Consider the following 23,927-nt stretch of genomic DNA (forward strand, 5'->3'; position numbering starts at 1 on the left):
GCGGGGGGGGGGCCTAGCGCAGAGGGGGCGTGGCCTGAGCAGGAGGGCTTCCCCGGGATGGCTGCGCGGGAGAAAGTACAGGCAAGACTGGTGGCAAGGTGCAGCGGCCAGGTAGGGAGTGACAACACAAATATTCAGTTTTTAAAAATGCTCGTAGCTCCCGGCTTCCGCCTCAGGAGTTCACTCTGTCCGGCAGCGCGAAGGATAACGCGCCGTTTAAAGGGCGGGGGGCATGGCCTAGCGCAGAGGGGGCATGGCCTGAGCAGGAGGGCTTCCCCAGGATGGTTGCGCAGGAGAAAGTACAAGCAAGACTGGTGGCAAGGTGCAGCGGCCAGGTAGGGAGTGACAACACAAATATTCAGTTTTTAAAAATGCTCGTAGCTCCCGGCTTCCGCCTCAGGAGTTCACTCTGTCCGGCAGCGCGAAGGATAACGCGCCGTTTACAGGGCGGGGCGGCGTGGCCTAGCGCAGAGGGGGCGTGGCCTGAGCAGGAGGGCTTCCCCGGGATGGCTGCGCGGGAGAAAGTACAGGCAAGACTGGTGGCAAGGTGCAGCGGCCAGGTAGGGAGCAACAACACAAATATTCAGTTTTTAAAAATGCTCGTAGCTCCCGGCTTCCGCCTCAGGAGTTCACTCTGTCAGGCAGCGCGAAGGATAACGTGCCGTTTAAAGGGCGGGGGCGGGGCCTAGCACAGAGGGGGCGTGGCCTGAGCAGGAGGGCTTCCACGGGATGGCTGCGCGGGAGAAAGTACAGGCAAGACTGGTGGCAAGGTGCAGCGGCCAGGTAGGGAGTGACAACACAAATATTCAGTTTTTAAAAATGCTCGTAGCTCCCGGCTTCCGCCTCAGGAGTTCACTCTGTCCGGGGGAATTTCTATGGTTTTGTACAAGTGAAATATCCAACTAACTATAACTTTCCCTAAAACCTATGGTTTTTTCAGTGAATATAGATATAGATAGATATATAGATATAGAAATATATACACATGAGCACACACACATATATTACATGTACATAAGTGCATTGTTGGAAATGGGGTCTCTAGATGGCAGTGGTTTTCACCCTGTCCAAGTAGGAACCCACACTATTTTCAGGGCAAGGAGGTCACACAGTTAACATAACTCCAGCTCACCCCCTTGGTACCTTGGCCCGAGCAGTCAGGCTTATCTCAGAGGCAATGTGTGAAGCATCTGTACATACACACAGTAATGCAATGAAAATACTACAAAAGGAGTCCACACCAGTTTTGAAAAATAACAAATATTTATCTGAATAACACAATATCAAAATGACAAACATCCAACATACACAAATTAAGATATCACTTTTCAAAGCTTAAATAAGTTCAGTCCATAGAAAAATATGGATGCGTTTCTTTTAGCACAAAGTACCTTAGATGTGTCAAAATTCAAAGATGAAACAGGCGCAGGGGAGGTGAGGCGCCAGAAAAGCAAAGCGATGCGTTGGTTCCTTATTGCAAGAGGAGGTGATGCGCTGGTTCCTCACTGCCAGGGAAGTTGATGCATAGGTTCCTTTTTGCTAGGCAGGGAAGGTGATGCGTCGGTTCCTTACTATCAGGTGATTTGATATGTCGGTTTCTTACTGCAAGAGGAGGTGATGCATCAATCTTCAGACATGTGGACGTCATCAATGAAGAGACGGCATCAAAGGAGGATGCGTCAAAAATCCAGACGCCCTGCGTCGAAGCGGCAGCGTCGAAGCAGGTACTGTGTCGATTTCACAGCCCGAAGCAGGCAATGTGTCGATTCTTCAGTGGCAAAGCAGGGGCTGTGTCGGAGTCTGAGTGGGTGCCATGGACATCCATGACACCGTGCTTGGGACTAGGGCTGTGTAGGCTTTTCAGCCTCAAGGCAGGCGCTGTGTAGGCTTTTTAGACGCACGGCGGTGCTGCATCAAGAAAACGGCTGCTGAGAGTCAATGAGTTGATTTTCTCACCAGGTTACACTTCCAAGAGACCAGAACTTGGATGTGGCACCACTTGGCAAGTCAGGGCTCTCAGCAGAAGAGCCCAGGCACTGGTAGGTGTAGTTTTTGATGGCCCTGAGACTTTTCAACAGAATACAGAAGCAAAGTCCAGTCCTTTCACTACCAGGACAGAAGCACCAAGCCAGCACATGAAAGCAACATGCAGAGTGGCAGTCCTCCTACTGCATCCAGCTCATCTTCCTGGCAGACTGTTCTCAGTCCAGAAGTGTTCTGCTTTAGGGGTGTCAGAGGTCCAATAATAATACCTCTTTCTGGCTTTGAAGTAGGCAAACTTCAAAGTAAAGTCTTTGTAGTGCACAAGCCCCTGACTTTTCCTCACCTGGCTTCAGACACACTACAGGGGAGGAGACAGCTTTGGGTGAGGACAGACGCAGCCCTATTCAGGTGTCAGTGAAAACTCCTCCCATCACTCTAGCTCAGGAATAATATTATATATTATATAGAATCACACACCTACACATACAAAATTCATGGAAAATCGTATGAGTGGAAGTTTATTGGCATCTCTGGGCCTGAGACATAAAGGTAAACGTACACGTTTGTGTTTAGTATTTTTCTGTTTTTTTGTTAACTAATAGCAAGTTTATAACTGCGGAGACTCCGCACATAAAAAGCTAGGACTGCCAGAATGTACTTTTACATTTGTATTTTTTAGTTCACAAACACTCCAGAAGCGCACCTGGAAAGCTGCACCAGGTGCAGGTTTCCAGACTTACTGCTGGCGGTGTAATGTGACATCGCCTTCTATTCCACTGTGCATAGTGTAGATTTAAAAACAGGGGGAAATAAGCCTGCTGCACATGTCTTTCTCCACAGGAAATTATTCTTCCCCATGGAGAAAGCCCTACCCTACACTCCCAAACAAATTTGAGGATGATATGTTACCCTTCCATCCTGGAAGGGCAGTCACTCCTGCCCGTGGCTGGATAAAATTTCCAACCACTTTCAGAGTGGGAAGAATACGATTGAATGCACACAAAAGTACATAACAGAAATGTACTGAAAAAACACAGTTAAGAGTTTGATATGTTTCTGCAAACACAAAACCAACCCCCAACCTAAATTCACTAGTTGTGACTTGCAATGCATGGCCAACCCCTTCCTGGACAATGGTAACAGCATACCCCGGGAAGAACATACATATACATATGTAGAATGAATGCCATGCTGTTTTCTCATGTGCAGTAGTTATAAACAAAAGTATATAACCTTAGCCAGAAGACAAAGAGATCAAACCAGAATAACTAAGACTTGTGAGTATGGACCCAGTTGTTATCTTTTGTGAGGTAATTCTATACCTGAATGTGTGAGACATCAATTGGTGCTTCTTTAAGTCATTTATCTCAACCCATATTTCAAAGGGTCCCATGAAATATGTTTCATGTTTCACGGAAATTGCATTATGTCAGCCTCTGCAGAACTTCATCATTGCTCCTGTTATTGGAAACTGTACTAATAAACCTGCATTAAAGCATTCACACCTTTATCACTGCATTCCAAGAGTCCAATTGAACCCATTACCACAGTGCAGGCCATCTTTACTGAAGAAAACACCTTATCTCGCAGAAGAGGTGTATTCACTTGGATTCAATGCCACTGCATTCCTTTGGCCGCCTGTGCCTCTTTCTGGTTGGCTCCCTTTACTCATCATTTTTATAGATGACAAACTGGAATACTGAACAGTGCATGGAGATCCGCAGAAAATATGTTGCTATTTATTAACATTGTGGAGGGCGGGTAGAATTATCATGGCTCGCACGAGGACGGTGAGTCAGGGCCCTACCTTCAGTCAACATTAGAAATGAAAGGCAGCATGCGTTTGATGCACATGTGTAAATGCTATGTAGGAGATATTTACATTTTTACAAATCAAATGTTAAGATTGACCATAGACGACTTGACTCCCACTACGCTGATGCCTCCGATAGGTATTAGAAACATTTCAGTGTTCAAATACCGATAGTCACGCACTATAGGCATGTTTTCTTTATTGAGTTGACAACTGTATTGAGAGAAAACATTCGAACTATTTTATGAAGTGCTGTGTTGTTTGTAAAGAACAATAGCAAATCACCTGTCAAATCATTTTAAAAACAGATTAAAAGCGTTAAATTAGTTGTACTTACCAGTGCAATAGGATAGATCACATATACCATATGGTGTACCTTGTAGCTTGTAAACATAGAATCCTGCAGGACACTGCCTGACCTGTACAGTGGATGACCACACGCAGCAGCTGTACGAATACCACCCGTTATACCACTCGTTATACCACGAGGCACAAGCAGTCCTACTAACAATGCCATCTTCAGGTGTCGGGTGTATTCCATTCAGCCACACCGGAGCGGCGGTATTGCATCTAGAGGGTTCTACGCAGGTCTCTGGCATCCGAACCCCGCCGCTGCCTGTGAACCGGTACCATCCATTCAAATAATGGTCACAATTATAAAAGGAAATATCAAAGGACGAGCTTCTCCAGTATTCATTCAGTGCGGTGTGGTTCTCACATGGATCAAGGCAGGTGTAGGAGTCAGGGAAATCTATGCACTCAGTGTCAGAGGAACAGGGATTCAGACTACACGCTGGCACGCGGCAGTGGTAGCCGTCTCCCAAATACCCTTCATTGCACCAACAGTTATAACCGCCATAGTAATTGTAACATGTTGCGTGCTCATCACACTGGTTCATGTCAGGGCTAGAACATTCATCAAGATCGATACAGGCTCCATCAAAGGGCTGGAAGCCACTGCTGCAACGACAAACATAGGACCCAACCGTGTTTTCACAGTAGCCTGAGGAGCAGCTATGGGTCCACGGGTAAGCGCACTCATCGACGTCACTGCAACGGAAGCCGTCACCAACGAAGCCGTCGTTGCACGTGCATTCTCCAACGCCAGCGTAAACTTCGCAGGTTGCGTTGGGAGCACAGGAAGTGCAGTCATCTGTGGCTGTGAAAGAAAGGACAAGGAAAACCGTTGTCACCCTTGGCTGCACTGAAAGTTCAACGAAAAGAGTTGTGATAGTCCTACCAAACATTTTAAGAAATGAATTAAGGTCGGGTGACATGTTGATAGACTGGCCTCATCCCACACAAATGATGCTCTACTTTGCAGTTTATTCTGAGGGCTCCAGTAAAAGACTGGGGTAATACAACATAGGAAATTACCAATAAAAGAGTTTTTGTTTTTTCTCACATTTGATATTACTATTTCATTACCAGTGCCACATTTTGAAAAACGGGACAATATAGTGATGCTTCATGTTTCCCCCATTCCGTGCTGGGAGCTTGCATTTCCCACACACATCAGGGTTACTTTGCAAACTATCGGTGGGAGCACCGACTCTACAGTTTGTACAGAACTCGTAACACAGATTCGGGAGCCATCATCTCTATTCAGGGCAATCTAACTGGTTTTAGTCTTTTCCTGGTGCCGTTCAACCTGGTGGTTTTGATGCCTCTGCTGATATCACAAGGAAATAAAACATCACAGGGAAATAAACCACCATTACTATTATCCACTCCTGGGGCTAGTTTCATTCCTCCTCATACTTTAATAATAACTCCAACCATGGAAGGTAAAAAATATATATATGGAAAAGCCCCTATGCAACAGTGTGGTATAAGAAAGGCCTTCTTTCTGAGTAACTAGACCCTCTCTCACTTCAGTGCTTTATAGAAAGTTTTCACCTGTAAGTCACGGCTCAAGACATCTGGATTTTTTTGTGATTCTATAAGCCTCGTTATGAGTCCTGTGGTGATCCTGATTCGGGTGCAAACTGGAGTTTGTGCCCGAATTGGGATTAGAACTTGTGCATCGCTACCGCGGTCCTTTCCTACACACATTTCACCATGTGCAGTTTGTGTGGGAAAACTACCACACATTCTGTGCCTTGCTGCCTGGAACATGAAAATATGCAGTAATACCACATTACAACCCAATCCTGTGGTGCGGAATTCAGAATGGATAGGTAATAACACACCTGATAAATGTCACACCCATATGCGTACTATAGCAATCAACAACGGACAACTGCTTTTATCAGAGTTTGAATGTGTTTAACATTTGCTAATTATCAGTTAATTTTTTATCCATATCCACTTCATATAATGTCATTAGGGTACAGAGGTGCTTGATAATACCTATTGTGATGTCATGTGGGTCAAAAGCCACGCAAGTGTCATCTGGGAACAAATGCCAGACGTTGTCACATCTGATATCGGCTGATTTGGGAGAAATTACATCAATAGTACTTGTGTTTATAGCTAAAGTATTAAAGTTAACATAATGCAGATAGATGGGTTTATGTATCGAAATATTTTATGTTTATAAGCCAAGTTCAATTTTTTTTGTTAATTATTGGTTTTAAATAACGTTCAATTATGAGGCATAGCTGTGACTACATACCTGATATATTTGTCGCTGAAATAGAAAAAAAATAACAATTAGACATATGGTCTCCAAGATTCATTTAGAAATATGATTTATTTTTCTCTGGACTGTACCTGTAAAACCCTCAATTCGCACCGCGAATGCACTCCCAGCGCCAACACTGAGCGACCAGCTTCCGGAGGGAGGATTTGTAACCTTGAAGATAGAGCCCCATTGCTCTGATAAAATAGTCAGGATTTCTGCTTCTGTGTCTGAGAAGAAAACAAATGCATGTTTAATGTTATACCAGGAAAGACAATCCTTTACTTTAACAATACATCTCGTGAATAGGATTTTATAGCTTGTTGCTAAAGGTTGAAAAATTTACATTACACCAAAAATAGACTGCATTTCCAAATGGACATGATATCTTTTAATATTTCTTTAAGTTTTTGATTGGCAGATTTGAGGAGTCAGGAATAAATAACAGCTGGTTTTCTGTGTTACATTGTCATTAAAACTTTGTATCAATTTCAATCACATAAATTGCGTGGTGGACAATTTACATCTTTTAAATGTTGATTAGAAACAATGTAGCTAAACACATATGGGCCTGTTCACAAGCATGTTTCCTACATATGCGAGGAGAAAAATGCTCTTCACAAATGCTTCCACACTTTCTATAGCCATATCTCTCAATGAACCTATAGGGACGTGCAGCATGGGGTTCGCTGGGTAGTGAACTCATATGCTGGTATCACATTTCTGTCATGGCAGTTTATGGGTAGGACAGTAGTAGGCAACTTTGAGACACACCATTATTCAGTCGTTCCCATGAGCCGCTTGAGCAAGGTGACAGGCGTCTTGTCATGTTAGAAGTCTGTCCCACCGTACCCAGGTCACCTTTAGGACAATCTTTCAGAAGGACAGTCAATGGTTAGATTTGCATTTCCACACCAAGCTTCGGGTTGGAATGTAAATCTGCACTACGAAGTGAATGAATTTTTCGATTTGGGAGTCTGGGGCAATCCTAGCAGGATCCAGTCTTGTTACTTGTATTTCTAATGCTTTCTACAGCAATCCTTCTCTAGGCTACAACTGCTGAATGCAGATGGCAGGTGGATCATGTAATAATACTAGATTCCTAGGCATCCCATCAAAAATACATGCACAGAGATACAAGTGATTTTTATATCCAACTATCCATATTAAAACTAGTGAAAATGTTAAAAGACATGGACATAGTCCTTGGTCTCTTTACTTTATAATGCCCTTAACTGAGATCCACCACAGGTACAGCTTTCTTATATTGCCCAAAGAGTGGTGTGTGAACCACCAATTGCAGGCCTTAGACATCTTAGAGAAACTGATGAATGTTCAGAAATGCAATATCTATTCCCTGGCAGAAAAAAAAGATGCAGTGGTGCTGGAACAATTTTCTCACGCAAGAAGTCATGAGGATTATGAAAAATCAAAGCCTCCTACAAAAACACAAGTGTAGCAAGTGAGCTACACCCATTCAGCAGGAGAGTGATAAGAGTGTGGAATGTTGTTGCTGCTGTATTTTGGAGCACACAGTTGCAAATATAATACTAAAGCATGGTGTGGTGGCACACTGTCATTTACAGACAGCATAGTTCCCACTGACTTGGCCTCTAAATTTGCACACACGTGCAGTTTTACTAATAAAACTATAGCACCCAAACGATGAGTGGATATTGGGTTATAGCGTTCATCGGAGCATCAGCTAGGAAAGTGTCTTAATTTGTTTGGATCCTATTAAAGTCCTTCATTCCATTACTTCAGTATTCCTAAAAATGTGCTTCATTTGTGCTTTCCTAACTATTAATATATTTTGAAATATTTGTGGAGTTCACGTACAGGTATTTACATTTTGTTATGTGTTAACAAAATTGCCATCCTACAACCTTTCCTTTCACACTCACTGTACCCCAGCAAGACTACGCGCTCTATAAAAATTTTAATAATAATAATATCACATTATGCACTTTGGAATGTCATCTCATTTTGCAGTCAGAGAAGGCAAATACCAACCTCAGTGTTAGAACAATAAGCAGCAATTTGTCAGGAAACACAACCTGACATTTGACCTCTGTCTTTGAAGGCACAGCAAATGTGACTAGATAAAAACTCAATTCAAGTCATCTTTATTGCTCATTCACCGTCCAAACTCCAGCATCATTTTTTGGGGGGGTCCTGCAGCACCTCTCACCCTTACTTCCATCACCTATGCCAGGATTCAAGGAAAGCCAAATGTTGGCCATTATCTTTCATTATCTATCATTATCTTCCAGCGCCTGGAGACCCTCACGAGTGACTAGCGAGCTTTATAAACCCCTGATTGATTGAATGGATAGGAACGTTAAGAGCAATGGAGATCCAATACCAATTTCTCATTGAAATCGTGGACATGCTCTCAACTTCAAAACTAAAAATCGGCATTGACACTTGGCTCGTATGAGCAGCCAACAAAAGGGTCAATGGAACAGAGGGCCAACCTAATCAGAGGCTAAAGCAAATGGCACATGCCACAGTATTGTAAAGCATTACATCCTGAGCTGATCGAAAACCACCAATATCATCCAGAGGCAAGGAAAAAAGGTGATAAGGCTTAGCGCAGCATATATAGCAAATGGCAAGGAATGTGCCCCTTTCTCCCACCCACTTTCCTCCTATGTATTCTATTGCCTGGGTTTTATGCCCTCCCACCCAAATACCTCACACATACTTTAGCTCTGTGCCTTCCCTCCACCCCCTCCGCATTAATTTTTTTCTGGTGCTGCTCTGTCTCTCTTTGATCTGTCTCAATTTTACGCTGAAAATGATAGAAATAGACCAAAGATTACCTCAGCTCGAAGCACTTTGGGGGTTTTCTAAGGTATTGTAGTCTGGTGGCCAAACTGCTGTAATGTCAGAGGTATTGCCTCTGCTGCAACACCTCACATGCCAAAGGAAAATGCTTCAATTGGCCCAGTGAGGCATGTTCAGTGAAAATGGGCAATGCTGGTTGGCCAGCCATGTAATGGTGGTATTTCAGACCAGCTGTACTTTTGAGCAGTTTCCATTGACAAAACTCAAGGTATGCAGTTTCTTTTCAGAACATGTAAAATCAATATCCCTTACACAGGACAAAACTTGATGGCTGGAATTCTTAAATTAATCTCCGCCCTGGTAATCACTATGGGCCGTAATCCAGACAATTGATTTTTAGTTTGTCTCTTCCATTACAGACAGGGCCATCCATATTCAAATCAAACTTGACCCCTCTCCAAATGGGAGGTTTTAACTTGAATTTCCAGGCCTGGTCTCTACTGAGCAGAAACACAGCCAGCATGGGTACCATAGCTACTGTGAAATGTGCTTGGCTCAAGGGATATGCCAAGACCTGTCTCATCCTTGAGGTGCAACACTGGTCACATGGTCACTGTGCCAAGAAATTCAAGCTGCCGCTCTCACTGATAATGCCAAAAAAAAGTCAAACCTGGTTTGGGGTTGCTTGTTCTCTCGTTAAGAGAGGATATGGAGCAGCAGTTTGGTCTAGATTGTACCTAGTGAAGCAGGACCAATGCTAATATGCATATGGTTGGTTTCTGTCCGGAGTGGCAAAGTGAGCAAAAAATAATGGACTTGAATGCAACCCTCAGTAGTAATAAAGAACAAGATTAGTTTGAGCACTCTAATTATCAAAATGTTGTTTTTCTCAGAAGTCCTAGGTGTGATAGGTAAGTAGGTTGCCCGCATGTGAGTCCCATGCTCTGGGTGCCATAGGTCTCAAGTTGCATCTCACTGATAAGACCCAAAAAGGTTGCTTGCGTTCCCATTTGGAGAAAGTATGGCCTCACACTTCATTGCTGGTTGTCTATAAGTCTGATTTACAGTAAGTTTTTCTCTAGGTTAACAAAGTAAGCAAACAAAATGAAGGACTAGGGTGTAGCCCTCAGTAATTATCAGTGAATAAGTGTTCAATTTTTACCACAAGCTTAGAAGAACTTGGAAGTGTCAAGAAGAAGATGGTGCAAAACTGCACAATCAAGCAACATATTCTTGACCTGGACTGTGCTGGCATTTCTGAAGTCCTGGTCACCTGGAAAACTGTTCCAAAATCAGTGTGGCGCACCAGATCGGAAGAGCACCAAAGAGATTGTGGCATTTATAAGGAAATGCTTCTTTTTCCATGATCACCCCAAACATTTGGACTGATGTGTTAGGTTTGCAATTCCCCTTCCTGTTGTGTACTTATATTAGGTTAGCAATATGTGGCTAAATAAACGCCATTTGTATACATGTTATGCAACCCACTGGGTTAACCTTGCAACATGTAGGTTTTAGTTAGCTTGTGTGACTCCATTTTGTATTTCACAATTATTAGAGGACTGCTTGGGCTGTGCTCGTACTAGGCCTCATTCTTCTTTTCGCTTGCCTCAGCAAAACACTGTATTTTGTTATTATTTTCTTTCTTGCTCAAGGCTGTAACCCGACTTGCTAATGAACTGATATTCTTTCTCTGCATTCCAATCTTAATGTGTAGCTCTGCTCCCACGTTAGGAGACGCTGAGACTTGGCACAGTGGCCTTGGAGTACTGACGGTGCGCCCATCTTGCAGGTGTTAGTTCATCTCTCTGTACCTCCTTTGTTCATTCCCGGCTCAAGTCGGTAACTTTCCTTTAGAGACATGGCCGAAGTCTCCAGAAGGGTTTATTATATATTAGCGTACCTTGGGGAGTTAGTCCCCTCGGCAGACATCTTAGGGTGAAGACTTGACTGGGCTCCTCTGCATTGTATATACTGAATAAAGTAAGTTTGCATTCTCTACTGTCTGACCGACTCTTCATTTTGGGGATGGCATAGCAGGTGGATGTATATAACCCGCGTGTCCCTAGAGGGCCCATCCTTCTGATGCTGCTGGTTTTTCAACTCTGACAGTGCACAGAGGCCTGTTAACCAGATCTGAGTGCCAGTGCTCTGACCCTTTGAAGGCATATGTCTGATTGATTCACCCACAATTGGCATAAGTTAACATACTTATATGCGCCTAGTATATGGTACCAGAAGTACCCAGGGCGTGCAAGTTAAAGTGTACCTCGAGGACTGCAGTACTTGCTGTGCCACCACGAGGTTGACAAAGTAAAAAACAGATTTTTAGCCTGCCATTGGTGGCTGGCAGAACAGTTTTTTAACTGCTAATCCGACCTTGCCATTTGAACTAATGTCATAGTTTAGACCTTTGTTTTTGATATATATATATAAGTCAACACTAAGATAGACTTATTGAGAGGGCGTGGCCACGCCGGCGATCAAGATGGCCCAGTGGCCACCACCAAAAATAAAGGGTGGTGGGCCAGGTGGAGAGGGCGCGAGGGGGAGTTGAAATAATATATTTTAAAATACTTACATTAAGCCGCCTCTAGCATTGCGGCGTGTTCGCCGCCTCTCCTCTTCCTGCCTCGTCACAGCAGCCCCTGGGACAGACTCCCTGTCCAATCCCTGCGTGGGGATTGGCCTGAGCAGGCTGAAAAGACACACTGCTCCGACCAGGGAGTCTGTGGGGGTTTCTCCATCCCGGCGGCTCAATGCAGCTGGGCTGGAGAATACCTAAGTGTGCATGTGTGTTTTGGTTGGCCTGAGACAGCCAGCCAAATACACATGAGAACTTAGGGAGTGGAGTGCACGTAGCACTCCTCCTCCCCCTCCCATGCTTAGGCCTCGCCCCTTCCCACAGCACTGGCTAAGAGCCGGCAAATTCAAAATGAAACAATACAAGAACATTGTCTTATTTTACATTTGCTTATCGGTCAGACTCAGCACCATATCCGGCACCATCGTCATGTGCCAGGCATGCTGCAGCATGGACGACACCCCCTGCACCTTTCTTAATCTTACACCATTGGAGGCCTGATTATCACAGTGCTGTAGGTCCACTAGTAGCATTTCATTTACAGGCTGTGGATACTTGCAGTACCACTTTACCAGGGACTTACAAGTAAATTAAATTTGCAATTGGGTAGAAGCCAATTTTAATAAGTTTAAAGTAGCGAGCACAGGTATGTTAGCATTGATTAGCTGTGACAAAATACATAGAGTCCTAAAAGCCAATAAAAACAGGTTCAGAAAACAGGATGGAGGAAGACAAAAAAGTTTGGGGGTGACCCTGCAGAGAGGGCCAGGTCCAACAACCCTGCTCTAATTGAAACTATCCACCCTACACATCCTGGTCTGGCAGTTTGAGCTGGACCCTTCCTATTGAAGCAAGGTCAAGATTCATTAGAATATGACTGGACTCGAACTGAGGTGGCATGATGGGCAAAAGAATGATGGATTAGAATGCTACCCTGAATAATTGTCAGAGGTTTGACAAATTGCAAACTTTCCTCCCATTACCCTTTGTGTTTTGTTGTTGATTTCCCCTTCATAGGTAATGTGGTTGTGCCATGCCAATTGAACCTGGTGCAATTAATAATTTTGGTCTTATTTACTTTTTAACAGAGAAATCAAAGAGATACTTATGAAGGTCCAAAATGGATTAATTGTATTATCTGTTTCACAAACTGGAACACTTTATTTTTGTACCAAAGAAGGATTAAATCTTTGACCAGTATTGATGATAGAGGTTTAATTCAAGTTACTATCAAGTATCCAATCCATATCCTCTGCCTCACAATAAGGACAATCAAGAACAAATCTAATCTTCTCTTCTCAGTGTATATTCCTTGGCAATTAAATTAGATAAAAATCCGTTCATCATTATTTTGTATTCACAATAAGATAGATACCCCAAGTCTAACATTGCCCACCCCAGGGTCTTGTATTTAATTTGGCATAGGAGTCCAACTGCACCTCACCAATAAAGCCAAATAAGGGCTGAATCCAGGCTTAGGTTGCTTATGGTACCATTCAAAATAGAGGTAGCATGGTACGTCAATTTAAATAGGTACTATTACAGAAGGACCAAAGCTGATCTGTAAAAAGTTGCTCTCTATTTGCAGTGAGATACTGAGGAAAATTATGATGTGCTAGAAAAGTACCTCAAGTATTATTCAGTTCCTGAAATGAAGTGAAGCATTCTACATAGTATGTTTTGTTCTTTTTCAATTTTCTGCCATGTTCTAAATCTTTTCTTTTAGCATATCAGTGGTATAGTTAATTTTGCCTGTAACTACTAGTCATCTTATAGCAGCATAAATGTATCCTCCAGCTATCCTCGGGGACATCAGAGAACATTACTCATCTTTGACCTTTGCATACCAATTTTCTCAATTAGATCTTTTAGCAATGCTCCAGTTTTACAATACTAGGAGCAATAGAGATTCTGTAAAAATACCTCTTACTTTAAAAGAGGTTAATTCACTGAGCAACATTTCACATTTTGTTAGACCAAAGTGGCTAATATGGAACACTGAGCCACCACACCAAGATGAGCTTTTTTAGCTGTTTTTGTCAATGGTGATGTGGTAATGTCATTAAGTACTATTATAGGTTAGGGTTCTAGCAGCCCAAAATAAATCCTGTTCCCTCTAAGAAAGATCTGGAACATAACATCCAGTGAATTTTGTGTTTCGAGTATATGTGTGGTTGTAGAAGGTGTGGGGTTAGGATGGAAGGATATTTTTGCCCACCAGACCAATAACATTATTGCAGTTAGAGGTGATGGGCAAGCATAATAATGTGGCATGGTCTGAGGAAAATGCTAAAGGCGATTCAGTGTAATTGGGCTGAATTGATGTTTTAGTTAAGGCTGTGAAGCGTAAGCAGGTGTATCGGCATAAAAATGGCCAGTAATGGAGTCTATTGATCTAATTGTTATGGGGCTGAAACTTGTAAAATTTTATTTACTCTGAAAATACATTTACCACTGACATTGATAAAGGGCATATGGTTAATGCAAGGTACAGGTGAAGATCTGCTATTTCAACTCTGATAAGATTACAGAAAATAAACCCCAATTCAGTGTTGATCCTGATACTTTAGCACACACTGCAGCATTGTATATGGCAGAATGTTCTTAATCAAAACAGTAAACATGGATAGTTGAAGATATGGATCCATTAAGGCTAAAACCAATATATTTTCAGGAGAAGTTTGACTGCTTATTTTTGTATGTCCTGCATGACCCCCTCCTCATAAGAATTAACTCTAAAATCAATCTTTCAGATTTGTGAATTCCTCTTGTTTTGAAAAGGGTCTCTGGAAAAAACACCTGAACTCTCAAAAACATGTGTCCAAGGTGAACAATTTTCAACGCTCATAATGTCCAGTTTCCAGTCATAATCTTTCACTATATTCAACTAGTCCAATGCAGTTCAAAAGAAAATACTGAAACAGAATTTACATGTCAGAATGTACGCTTTACAAATCAGACAATCGACTCTTCCCACACATTGAAATTTGGACCTGTAGAGAATGTATCATTCCTGTACAACACATGGTAGGGACTGAATTACTTAGTATGCCTAGCTTTTGGGATAATGGAACTGAGGGTTAGGCATTTAGTCATTTGAAAAGGATAACAGAAATAGGTCAAGCAGAATGAGTGGAAGTTGAACTCGCACCCACCTGGTTACAAATGGATGTGAGGTAGTAAACAAGGGTGTGGTGGCAGAGATGCAACAGTTCCATATATGGCTCCTTCAAACCTTCATCTTTGATACCAAAAAACGAACATAGCAAACAATGAAATTCAGAACCTCCAGTGCCCAACCCTGCCCTGCAATCCCAAATCCAAACAAAAGGACTCCCCTCTCTGATCTCTTACTGGACCACGCTGTGGCTGTAGCAAAGTGCCCCTTTTGTGTGGTCACCCCCATTTTTTGTGAACTGATGCTGCTGTTTTTATTTCTTTTACTCTGTGCACCAGCTGCGGCCCGTGGAGGGAGTTCCGTGGGGCGGTAAGGCGTAATTTCGTAGCGCGCGCTGCATCGATGCAGCGCGCGCTACGAAATTCGTTTTATTTATTTAATTGTTTACTTACCTGCAATTATCCATATTCCGGTTTTTAGAACCCCCCACCCTGCCCCTCCCCTGCCCCGCCTTGCCGCCCCACGGAACTCCCTCCACGGGCCGCTACTGCTGTGCACTGGGATTCTTCTAACTAAACCCCCATGCATGCACACTGATCTCTTAAAACATGTTGCAACAGGTATAATGCTAATTGGAATATTTATCATACTTAAAAGTCTCCAGTATATGGTACCAAGTATACCCAGGGGCTGCAAGTTAAATGTCACTTGTGGACTGCAGCACCTATTGTGCCATCCAATACATTGACAATGTAAGTATGGCTTCAGGTCTACCACTGTTGCCTAAATGTGGCCGTTTAAAAAACTGCAATTTAACCTGTCACGATAAATGCTTTTGATACTTCAAAATCTTTCTTTTAAATATTAATAAGTCATCTCTAGATAGACATTTTATCACAGAAGGTACAGTTTATGAAATTTAAAAGTAGGAAATGTAAAATGTAATGCTACACATATCCTTAGAGTGACTGGCCCCAACATGCTATAATCAGTTTAGCAAGACTGGCTGTTCCACAGAGAAACACCGTGATGCACTATTACCTTTAGTAATGCTATTTCCGACTAGTAAAGAGCTAGAAAAATGATTCCAGAATTTTTTTTATTAATTAAGAAAAACAATTGAATGGTAAAGTTGAATTTTTTATTTAACTATTAAAGAAAAATTACTTTTAGAAAGTTATCTTTTACCTGCCTAAAGTCTCTGGCAACTCATTTGCATTAACTTCCAGCTGCAGCCCTCTGAGTACTCAAGTCCTGTTGAGGTGTGAAAGCTGTTTCCAGAGCAGAGAACAAGGACAGAAGTCTGGAACAATGGACGAAGTTCCAACAAATAAGAGGAAGGTCAAGAAACTGACTTCCAAACTTCGAGTGGCCCAAAAGGAATCTGGCGGCCAAATGGAAGATATGAGGCCTAAAGAGGAAAAACAGCCCACCCTGTGAGATCTACTAGAACTCTCTGAGTTGCATGGGGCAGGAGGACCCTCTAGGGAAGAACTCTACCAGGAACAGAGAGAGTGTTGGCTTTGTGCACCGGCATTATTTCTGAATTCCAGGAGCTGGGGAAAACAGTTTTACCCATATGACCTACTGGAAAGAGGATGTCTTCTACAGTGAGGCTAGGAACAAAAAACCAAGAGTAACCAGGAGACCTGTGTCCCCCCAGCAATACAGGTCATTCCTCTTAAACTAAGCCCATAATATTCCCTTTGCTGGGAATCTGAAGCAAACCAAAACCTAGGACAGGTTGGGCAACCACTTTTACTGGCCACAGATGTCTGAGACGGAGTTCTGTCACTCCTGCAGTACCTATCAAGCCAGTGGCAAGATAGGAGTGCAACCTGAGGTTCCACTGATCCCACTACCTTTGGTGTTGATGCCTTTTGAAATGGTGGAGATTGACATTTTCAGGGTCCTGGACTGTAAAACAGCTTCTGGGAACAGTGTAATCCTATTTGTTGTGGACCATTCCTCTAGGTGCCCTGAAGCCATAGCTCTGAGGACAGGAACTGTGCCTGTGGTGACCAGGGTCTGGATTGGTATCTTTACTAGGGGTGGACGGAACTCAAGGAGTTTCACTTCGTGGAATTCTGTTAAGTTACATAAAAAGTCTGCGAGATTCCGTAGAGTTCCACCAACGGGTGGAAAAATGCATGTTGCATGTCTTGCGCTTCAAATTAGTGTCAGTCGCTCAAGCAGCGCTGAAAAATCTGCGCAAACAGTGCCATGCAGTTTACAAGAGCATGCAGCCATTCAAGTTGATTGTGTAGCCACTCGAGTGGAAAATCTACTAGGGCGGCAGTAAATCTACTCAAGGAGCAGCCCCCTGAACGCAACCGCACGCGACTGCCCTCATTAGGTGCTAGGGGACTCCAAGTCCACCTCGTGCTTGCATTTCTGGAGCCATGCAGAAATAAATTCCACCACGCAGCGATTCGCAGAATTTGGCTGGAACTCCACATTACAAGAGTATCACAAAGGAACCAAATTCTGACAATTCCATGAGCAGATTGAAACGTTCTGCCCACCCTTAATCTTAACCAGAGTAGGGTTGTCCAAAGAATTATTCTCAGACAGGGGAACAAACTTCATATCTGCATACTTGAAGGCTTTGCGGAATGAGTGTGGGATGACTTACATGGTCACCACCCTTTATCACCCCCAAACCAATGAGCATAGGGAGAGATTTAACAAGACCCTAAAAGGTATGATTATGGGGTTGTCTGAAAAAATACATAGGAAGTGAGCTGTCCTATTCCCATACCTGTTATTTGCCTATAGGGAGGTACCACAAAAGGGAGTAGGCTTCGGCTCCATTAAGCTATTGTATGGGCACCCTGTCAAAGGTCCCTTACGACGTTTCTGAGAAGGGTGGGAGAAATCTTTCAAGGAACCCAAGCAGGTAATTGTGGACTATGTACTGGGCCTATTTTTCCTCATGTCTCAGTACCTGAAGAGGAATAATAAAAAACTTGGGGTCCAGCAAGAAGGTTGTTAAGCATGGGTATGACCAAAATTAACCTTGGTAGAGTACCAGTCAGGTCCGAAAGTGTGGGTTTGGAGCCTGTGACTCACAAGGCCCTCCTGGACAAAGAAACTGGGCACTACATGGTACTGGACAAGAATAGGGGTCACCTGCCTGCTGGACCTTGGTTCCCCCAGACTCCCCCAGAGGGTGAGCCATGTCAACAGTCTGAAGCGCTACTTTGACAGAGCAGGTATGACCATGTTCATGGTCCCTGATGGAGGGGAGGAAGAAGAAAGTGAGCGTCTACCAAACCTCCTATCCAACAATGCCCAGGATGGGTCAGTGGAGGTAGTAGTGCTGTCGCTTACAGTGAAAGAGCAGTACCTGAGGCACTGTCACCAATTGTTGGGGCAGCTTGCTATACTGTTCCCTCTGACACCTAGACTGACCAAGTGATTTGTTCATAACGCTGACACTGGTGGCGGCTTAACTGTCAAAAAGAAAAAAAATACAGGTTTTCAGACAAAGTAAGGACTAGCATCAAGGAACAAGTTTCCAAAATGTCGTCTCTGGGGGCGATTGAGCCATTCAGCAGTCCTTGGGCCAGCCCAGTGATCCTAGAGCCCAAGACCAACTAAAAAGGAGGACCGCAGGACTAATCAACAGGTTACTGGCTGTCAAGTATCTCAGCACATTTTATATAACTTCCGGGTACTGGCAGATTGCCCTGATTGAGGGAGCAAAGGAGACATCAGCATTGTCCACACATGAGGGCCACTTACAATTTTAAGTAATGCCCTTTGGGTGAAGAATGCCCCTGCCACCTTCCACACGTTGGTGAACAGGGTCCTATCTGGGCTGGAGACCTTTAGCTGCAGAATATTTTGATGATATTGTTGTATCCGGTACCTGTAAGTCAAATATGACTAGTGGACTGCAGCACCTATTGTGCCACTATTACAGTGATAATTTAAACATGGCTTCAGACCTACCATTGTACCCTGATTGTGGCATTTTAAAATCTGCAATTCAACTTGTCAAAATAACCCCTTGTGACAGGTCAAAACCTTCCATTTAAATATTAATAATTCACTCCCATGTAGCCATTTTAGCCCAGAAGGAAGAGTGAATGGTGTTTAAAAGTAGGACATGTAGAAGCTTAATGTTACATATGTCCTCACAGTGACTAGCTGTTCCTTAGAGAAACACTAGGGTAAACTACTATATGTAATAATGCTATCTCTGGTTGGGAAACATATAGAAATATAATTCAAGTATTTTTTTAGAATTATTATTATAAATCTAATTGCATGGTTAAGACGATTATTTTAATAATGATTAAGTAAAAGTTACTTTTAGAAAGTTACCTTTTCTCTGCAGAATTTGCCAATATTTCACTGTGTAACTGACAACGACTCACTCTTGATGCCGGTGTTTGCTCTTCAATGATTGCACCCTCTCAGGTACCCCCGCTCCCCTCCCCAGCTTGTTGACGGGGATTACCCCACCTACAACTGTCGTGCTGTTTAATTGATTTGATGCACTGCAAAGTCTGCATATCTAACTGCATAAAGCCTCTGCAGGCTAATTTGCATTATCTTCTAGCTGTAGACCTCTGAGTGCTCATGCCCTGATGAGTTGCAAAACTGTGTACAGAGCAGAGAACAAAAGGCTGCATGTGGGGAGGTGTTCTTGCTACCGTACCTTGACGGGATGACCAGTGGGGTTGGTTCCAGGAGCTTGATTAAGTTAAAAAAAACTCCCCTATCACAGGAAAATGTTAGCTGACACATGAGCAGGGTCTTTCCTTTACCCACCCAGCCATGCTATCTCCAATTAAAGTGGCAGGGGAGCTGCCCCCAGAACTGGTTTGGAGTGACCAAGGAAGAGGGGACTGCTCATTACCATCTCTGGGAGGGAGCACACACAGGCTTTGCCCAAGGGAAGAAGAGATTCTCCATATTGAATTTAGAGAGTGAGTGGGACTATGGGATTGCTTATAGTGAGGCACACAGTAACTGCTGCAAAACTGGGTATGGGTAGCCCTAGATACTTTTACCCTATTGGATCGGGAGTGGGCAGGAGTCCACCCCACTCACAGGCTAATGCCAGGCATAAATGTGACCCTCTGGGCACCTTCTTCAGTACACCTTTGACCAGTGGAAGGACAGAGGAAGTACTGCAACTGGGCCTACATCCATGTGTACCTAGGACAGAGAACTGGACTATAAGGGTCAGTCGACTGACCTCCTGTTAAGCTATTGGGACACCAGTGGCAAGAAACCTTTTTGTGAAGAGACCAGCTGACCAGTTCCAACTGGAACTGCCATGGACCCTGCTGTTGGCTTTGGCTGAAGTGAGTTTTGACCTCCAGGTGCTGCTCCTTAGATTCTGGGGTCTTGTGACCTTTGGCTGTGTCAAAGTGTATTCCTCCCAACATCCTGAAAAACCTAGTACTTAGAAACGTTTTGGCTCCAAAGACCTCCAGAGGAGTGGGACAAACCTCCTAAGTCAATCCTATCAAGGTGCACTGCTGCTGGGCTAAGGTTTTAGATTTCTCCTGCTTGGAGCATTCCATGGCAGCAAATCCATTTCAGCAGGACCTCATGGAAAAGGAGTCTGGCCTTGTGGAACCTTCTTTGACTACAACCTGCAGCCTTGCCTCGCTGAGCTCCAAAAATAGTGACTAAGTCTGAACGTAAAAAACATGACCAGGCAAAGTACCCAGCTGGACTTCCTAGGGCGCGAATGTTGACTTTCCCCACTCAGAACTTTTCTCACCTAAACCAACTGCCTCACTGGGACATTGTCCAATGCTTATCCAACATCATGGAACCCTTTTCGGACACAGCATGCTGCCTTGCACCACTGAGGGACTTTGACCAACATTTTCAATACTAAGGGCTGGGTTTATATGTCAGTGGTGTGTATACTTCATTGCAACATTGACGGAGTATACGTACTGGCAACATGAACGCCCGCCCACTCGATTTAAATGTGGGTGGACCTTCAGTTTGACTACTATGATGACTACTCTTATTGGCTTTTAAGTGGCATTTTCTTCAGTAAATTGCTCCCTATTTGTATAAACTGGAGGGAATTATTATTATGTTGCATTGTTGACTTGTTAAACATTTGTTACTTCTAAATGCATTACACATCTTCTTAGGTTAAGCCTGTCTACACTGTACCATTGCTACCAGGGGTTGAGATCAGGTTTAAATTACTGAAATCTTTACTAGACCTAACAAGAATAGTAAACCTATTACTTGTGGTAGTCTACCATCCCCCCAACTAATAATCTACTTTCTCACAGTGAAAGTGAAAATTACTGAGGTGATCTAGGAAGTTGTTTTTCCTGCATCTTCCTCTGCCCTAAACAACTCTGCAAAACAATTTACTTTTGAGGAGCCCGGAAGGGCCACGAGGCAGGTTTCTTTCTACTGACTGCACCACACCTCATTGAAGTAAACCTTTGATGGGAAAAAAAGATCCAGCATTTTTTGTCTTCGCAGCTGCCCCAGCACGAAGACAGGGAGCATACCTGATGTGTGTGTGTGTCACTTCACTGCAGCCCCAAACCTTTGACCCATGGATTAAAGCATAAGTGAAAATTAGTGGGTTGCTGCATGCTTATAAGTCCACTGAACTAACACCTTCTAGACTTAGGGCAGAAGTTCCATACAAGTTACGACAAAGGGTGTAAAAGCTGCATTCAGCTTTCTTTGTGTTGATGAAACTGTCCCTGGGAAGATGAAAGTTTCTTTGGGAGCATGAGTCATTACATGGGCATTGGAGGCTTACAGGGCACTAGAGGCTGCAGCTTTGCATTTGAGGCTGTGCATGGCTTTTTAAAGAGATACTTGGGCATATGATACATGTGCCTGAGTGATTATGCCTGACCCCAGTCATTTTTCAGAATGTGCCTAACATATGACGTTTATGATTAGACTTTCAATAATGTGCCTTGGTACATTGGACTGTTCCTAAAATTTTGAAGCGGTACTTGGGTATTTGAGGCTCTATATCACTCACCACAGGAGAAGGACTCCGGACATGGGGAAAGAGAAATGGGCCCCAAAATGTTTTGGGCTGAATTTTCCCAAGGGGGTAAAAGGAAAGAAAAGGAGAAAGCAGTGGGAAATAAGAGAAGAAATCTAATTGAGAAAACCCAAAAGGTTGCAAAAACTGTCCTCAGTATTTAGTGGCATGCTTCATCATAGGGCTGCTAACACACCCCGGCCAGACCAATGTACAGGCTGGAGCGCAAAAACATTTTTTTATATAGAAAAAGAGAAGAAATATCCAAATAGAGGGATCCCTGTTGCAGAAAAGAAGGATGATAAAACTGTCTAAGTAGGGGCCCTTCTAAATTTTATTCGGAGTCCCACTTGGCAGGATTAAAAGACTCCATTTACACAAAGGAGCTAAGGGGGTCTCAGAGACAGGTCGCCCCCCACTCAATAACAAATGCACAACAAAGGACCTGTCTCTGGCGTCAAACTGGATTTCTACTTTTCTAAGCGCGAAGACTGATAGATGTTTTCTATTCTACTTGTAAGCTATAGGTGCAGTACGATATCCTGTAGCTAATAATACTAAAAATAGTAATGTAAACAATTCTATGGTCTCGAGCTCAGCCAATACTTGTGGACTAAGTGACTTTAATAAAGGTACCCCTAGAAGCCTGTGTGGCCCCCCCTATATATGTAGAGAAGGAAGGAAAGGCGGAACAAGAGAAAGCTTAAACAATAAGACCTTCCACCCCCAATGCTTGTTATCTATTTCGATGCCACAGAGGAGAAATATAGATAAAGTGAAAAAAGTGAAAAAAATGAAAAAAATGAAAAAAATGAGGGCGGCAATACCTCACGGACGTAACCCCCACGAGGTGTAAGCGGACAGGTACTCGTCCGTTACCTCACTTTATCATCATTGGTTACTGCCGTCCCCAGTGAAAAACACAAAAGTGACACAACAGGTATGGCGTTTGTCTCTAATGCCTATTGTGGAAAAAACTAATAACTTAACTTTGTGAGTGTGCAACCAAAAACAATGAGTGTCGACCCTAAGACTAGGGAAGGTGAGTCTGATCAGGACCCAACTATTCCCAATTTAAAACCGGGTAGCCCACACTGGCTAACGATACTTTTTATTCAAGCTGTGTGGCTATCCCCTTAAAAAACCAACATGTTTCGTTGCCTGTATGGATTGGCGGCAACTTCATCAGGGCTAGGGTCGACTAGCCTCTTAACTTTGTTAATGCTGGCCAATATGGTTTGTCAGCACCTAGGGGAAACATAAAAAATAGACATATACAGGTTCAGTGCATACCACAACTATACCCCAGCAGGGTAGACACACATTCATCCAGGCAATAGGCTTACTGCCCGATACAATCACAGCAGGTATATTTACCGTAAGGGTGTCCCTCTTACTGCGTACCTCACCCCCACTGATTTCAGTGGTCAGCGTTATCTCAGACACGTCTGGATAGCATAACCGCAACCTGCGGATTCTTATCTCTAAGATATATGGAAAAGGTTGAAAGGTTAGTGCCGCATGTGTTAAAAATGGCATCGAGCATTCCGTTATGAACACTAACATCCACGATGTACAAACCAGATACTTAGTACTTAGGGGTCTGTCAGTATCCCTTCTTATTCCCTGCACTCGAGGTCTGCTTACTCAGTGCCTGGCCTCGTGTGTGGTTACTCTTATGCTGACTTAGTATCGCTGTGTGTATCATTTCCACTCATCAACTTGACCCTCCTTCACTCTCAGTGCCCGCATCATTGTTGTATCATGTTGTCTGGGTCGTCTATGTATCGGGTCAACTATGCTGTGCACCCGCCAGTCTAGCTGTATACATGGATCCTATACAGGCACCCACTGGCTCCCCGTCCCTATCAGGGCTTAGTTCAGTATTTTGCTGACCCAACCACTACTCGTACCGGTTCTCACCTCGTCAGGGTTGCATTGCGTCTTAAAATCAGCCTTCATTACGAGTTCTGCTTTCCTAGACCGATTAAGTACCCCGCACCACGTGAT

The 23,927-nt window shown here is 43.5% G+C and overlaps 1 protein-coding gene across 1 annotated transcript in view; it reads right to left on the reverse strand.

Moving 5' to 3' along the window:
• The window catches only part of LOC146796475 (uromodulin-like), a 435,032-nt gene that overhangs the window by 247,777 nt on the left and 163,328 nt on the right, over positions 1–23,927 (reverse strand). The window contains exons 8-10 of the mRNA XM_085629080.1: positions 6,512–6,649; positions 6,414–6,428; positions 4,134–4,955 (exon numbers count right to left, since the gene is read on the reverse strand). Coding sequence (XP_085485206.1) covers positions 4,134–4,955; positions 6,414–6,428; positions 6,512–6,649 — 975 coding nt within the window. The remainder of the gene's footprint in view (positions 1–4,133; positions 4,956–6,413; positions 6,429–6,511; positions 6,650–23,927) is intronic.

This window comes from Triturus cristatus, chromosome 10 (genome assembly GCF_964204655.1).
Source record: "Triturus cristatus chromosome 10, aTriCri1.1, whole genome shotgun sequence".
NCBI lineage: Eukaryota > Metazoa > Chordata > Amphibia > Caudata > Salamandridae > Triturus > Triturus cristatus.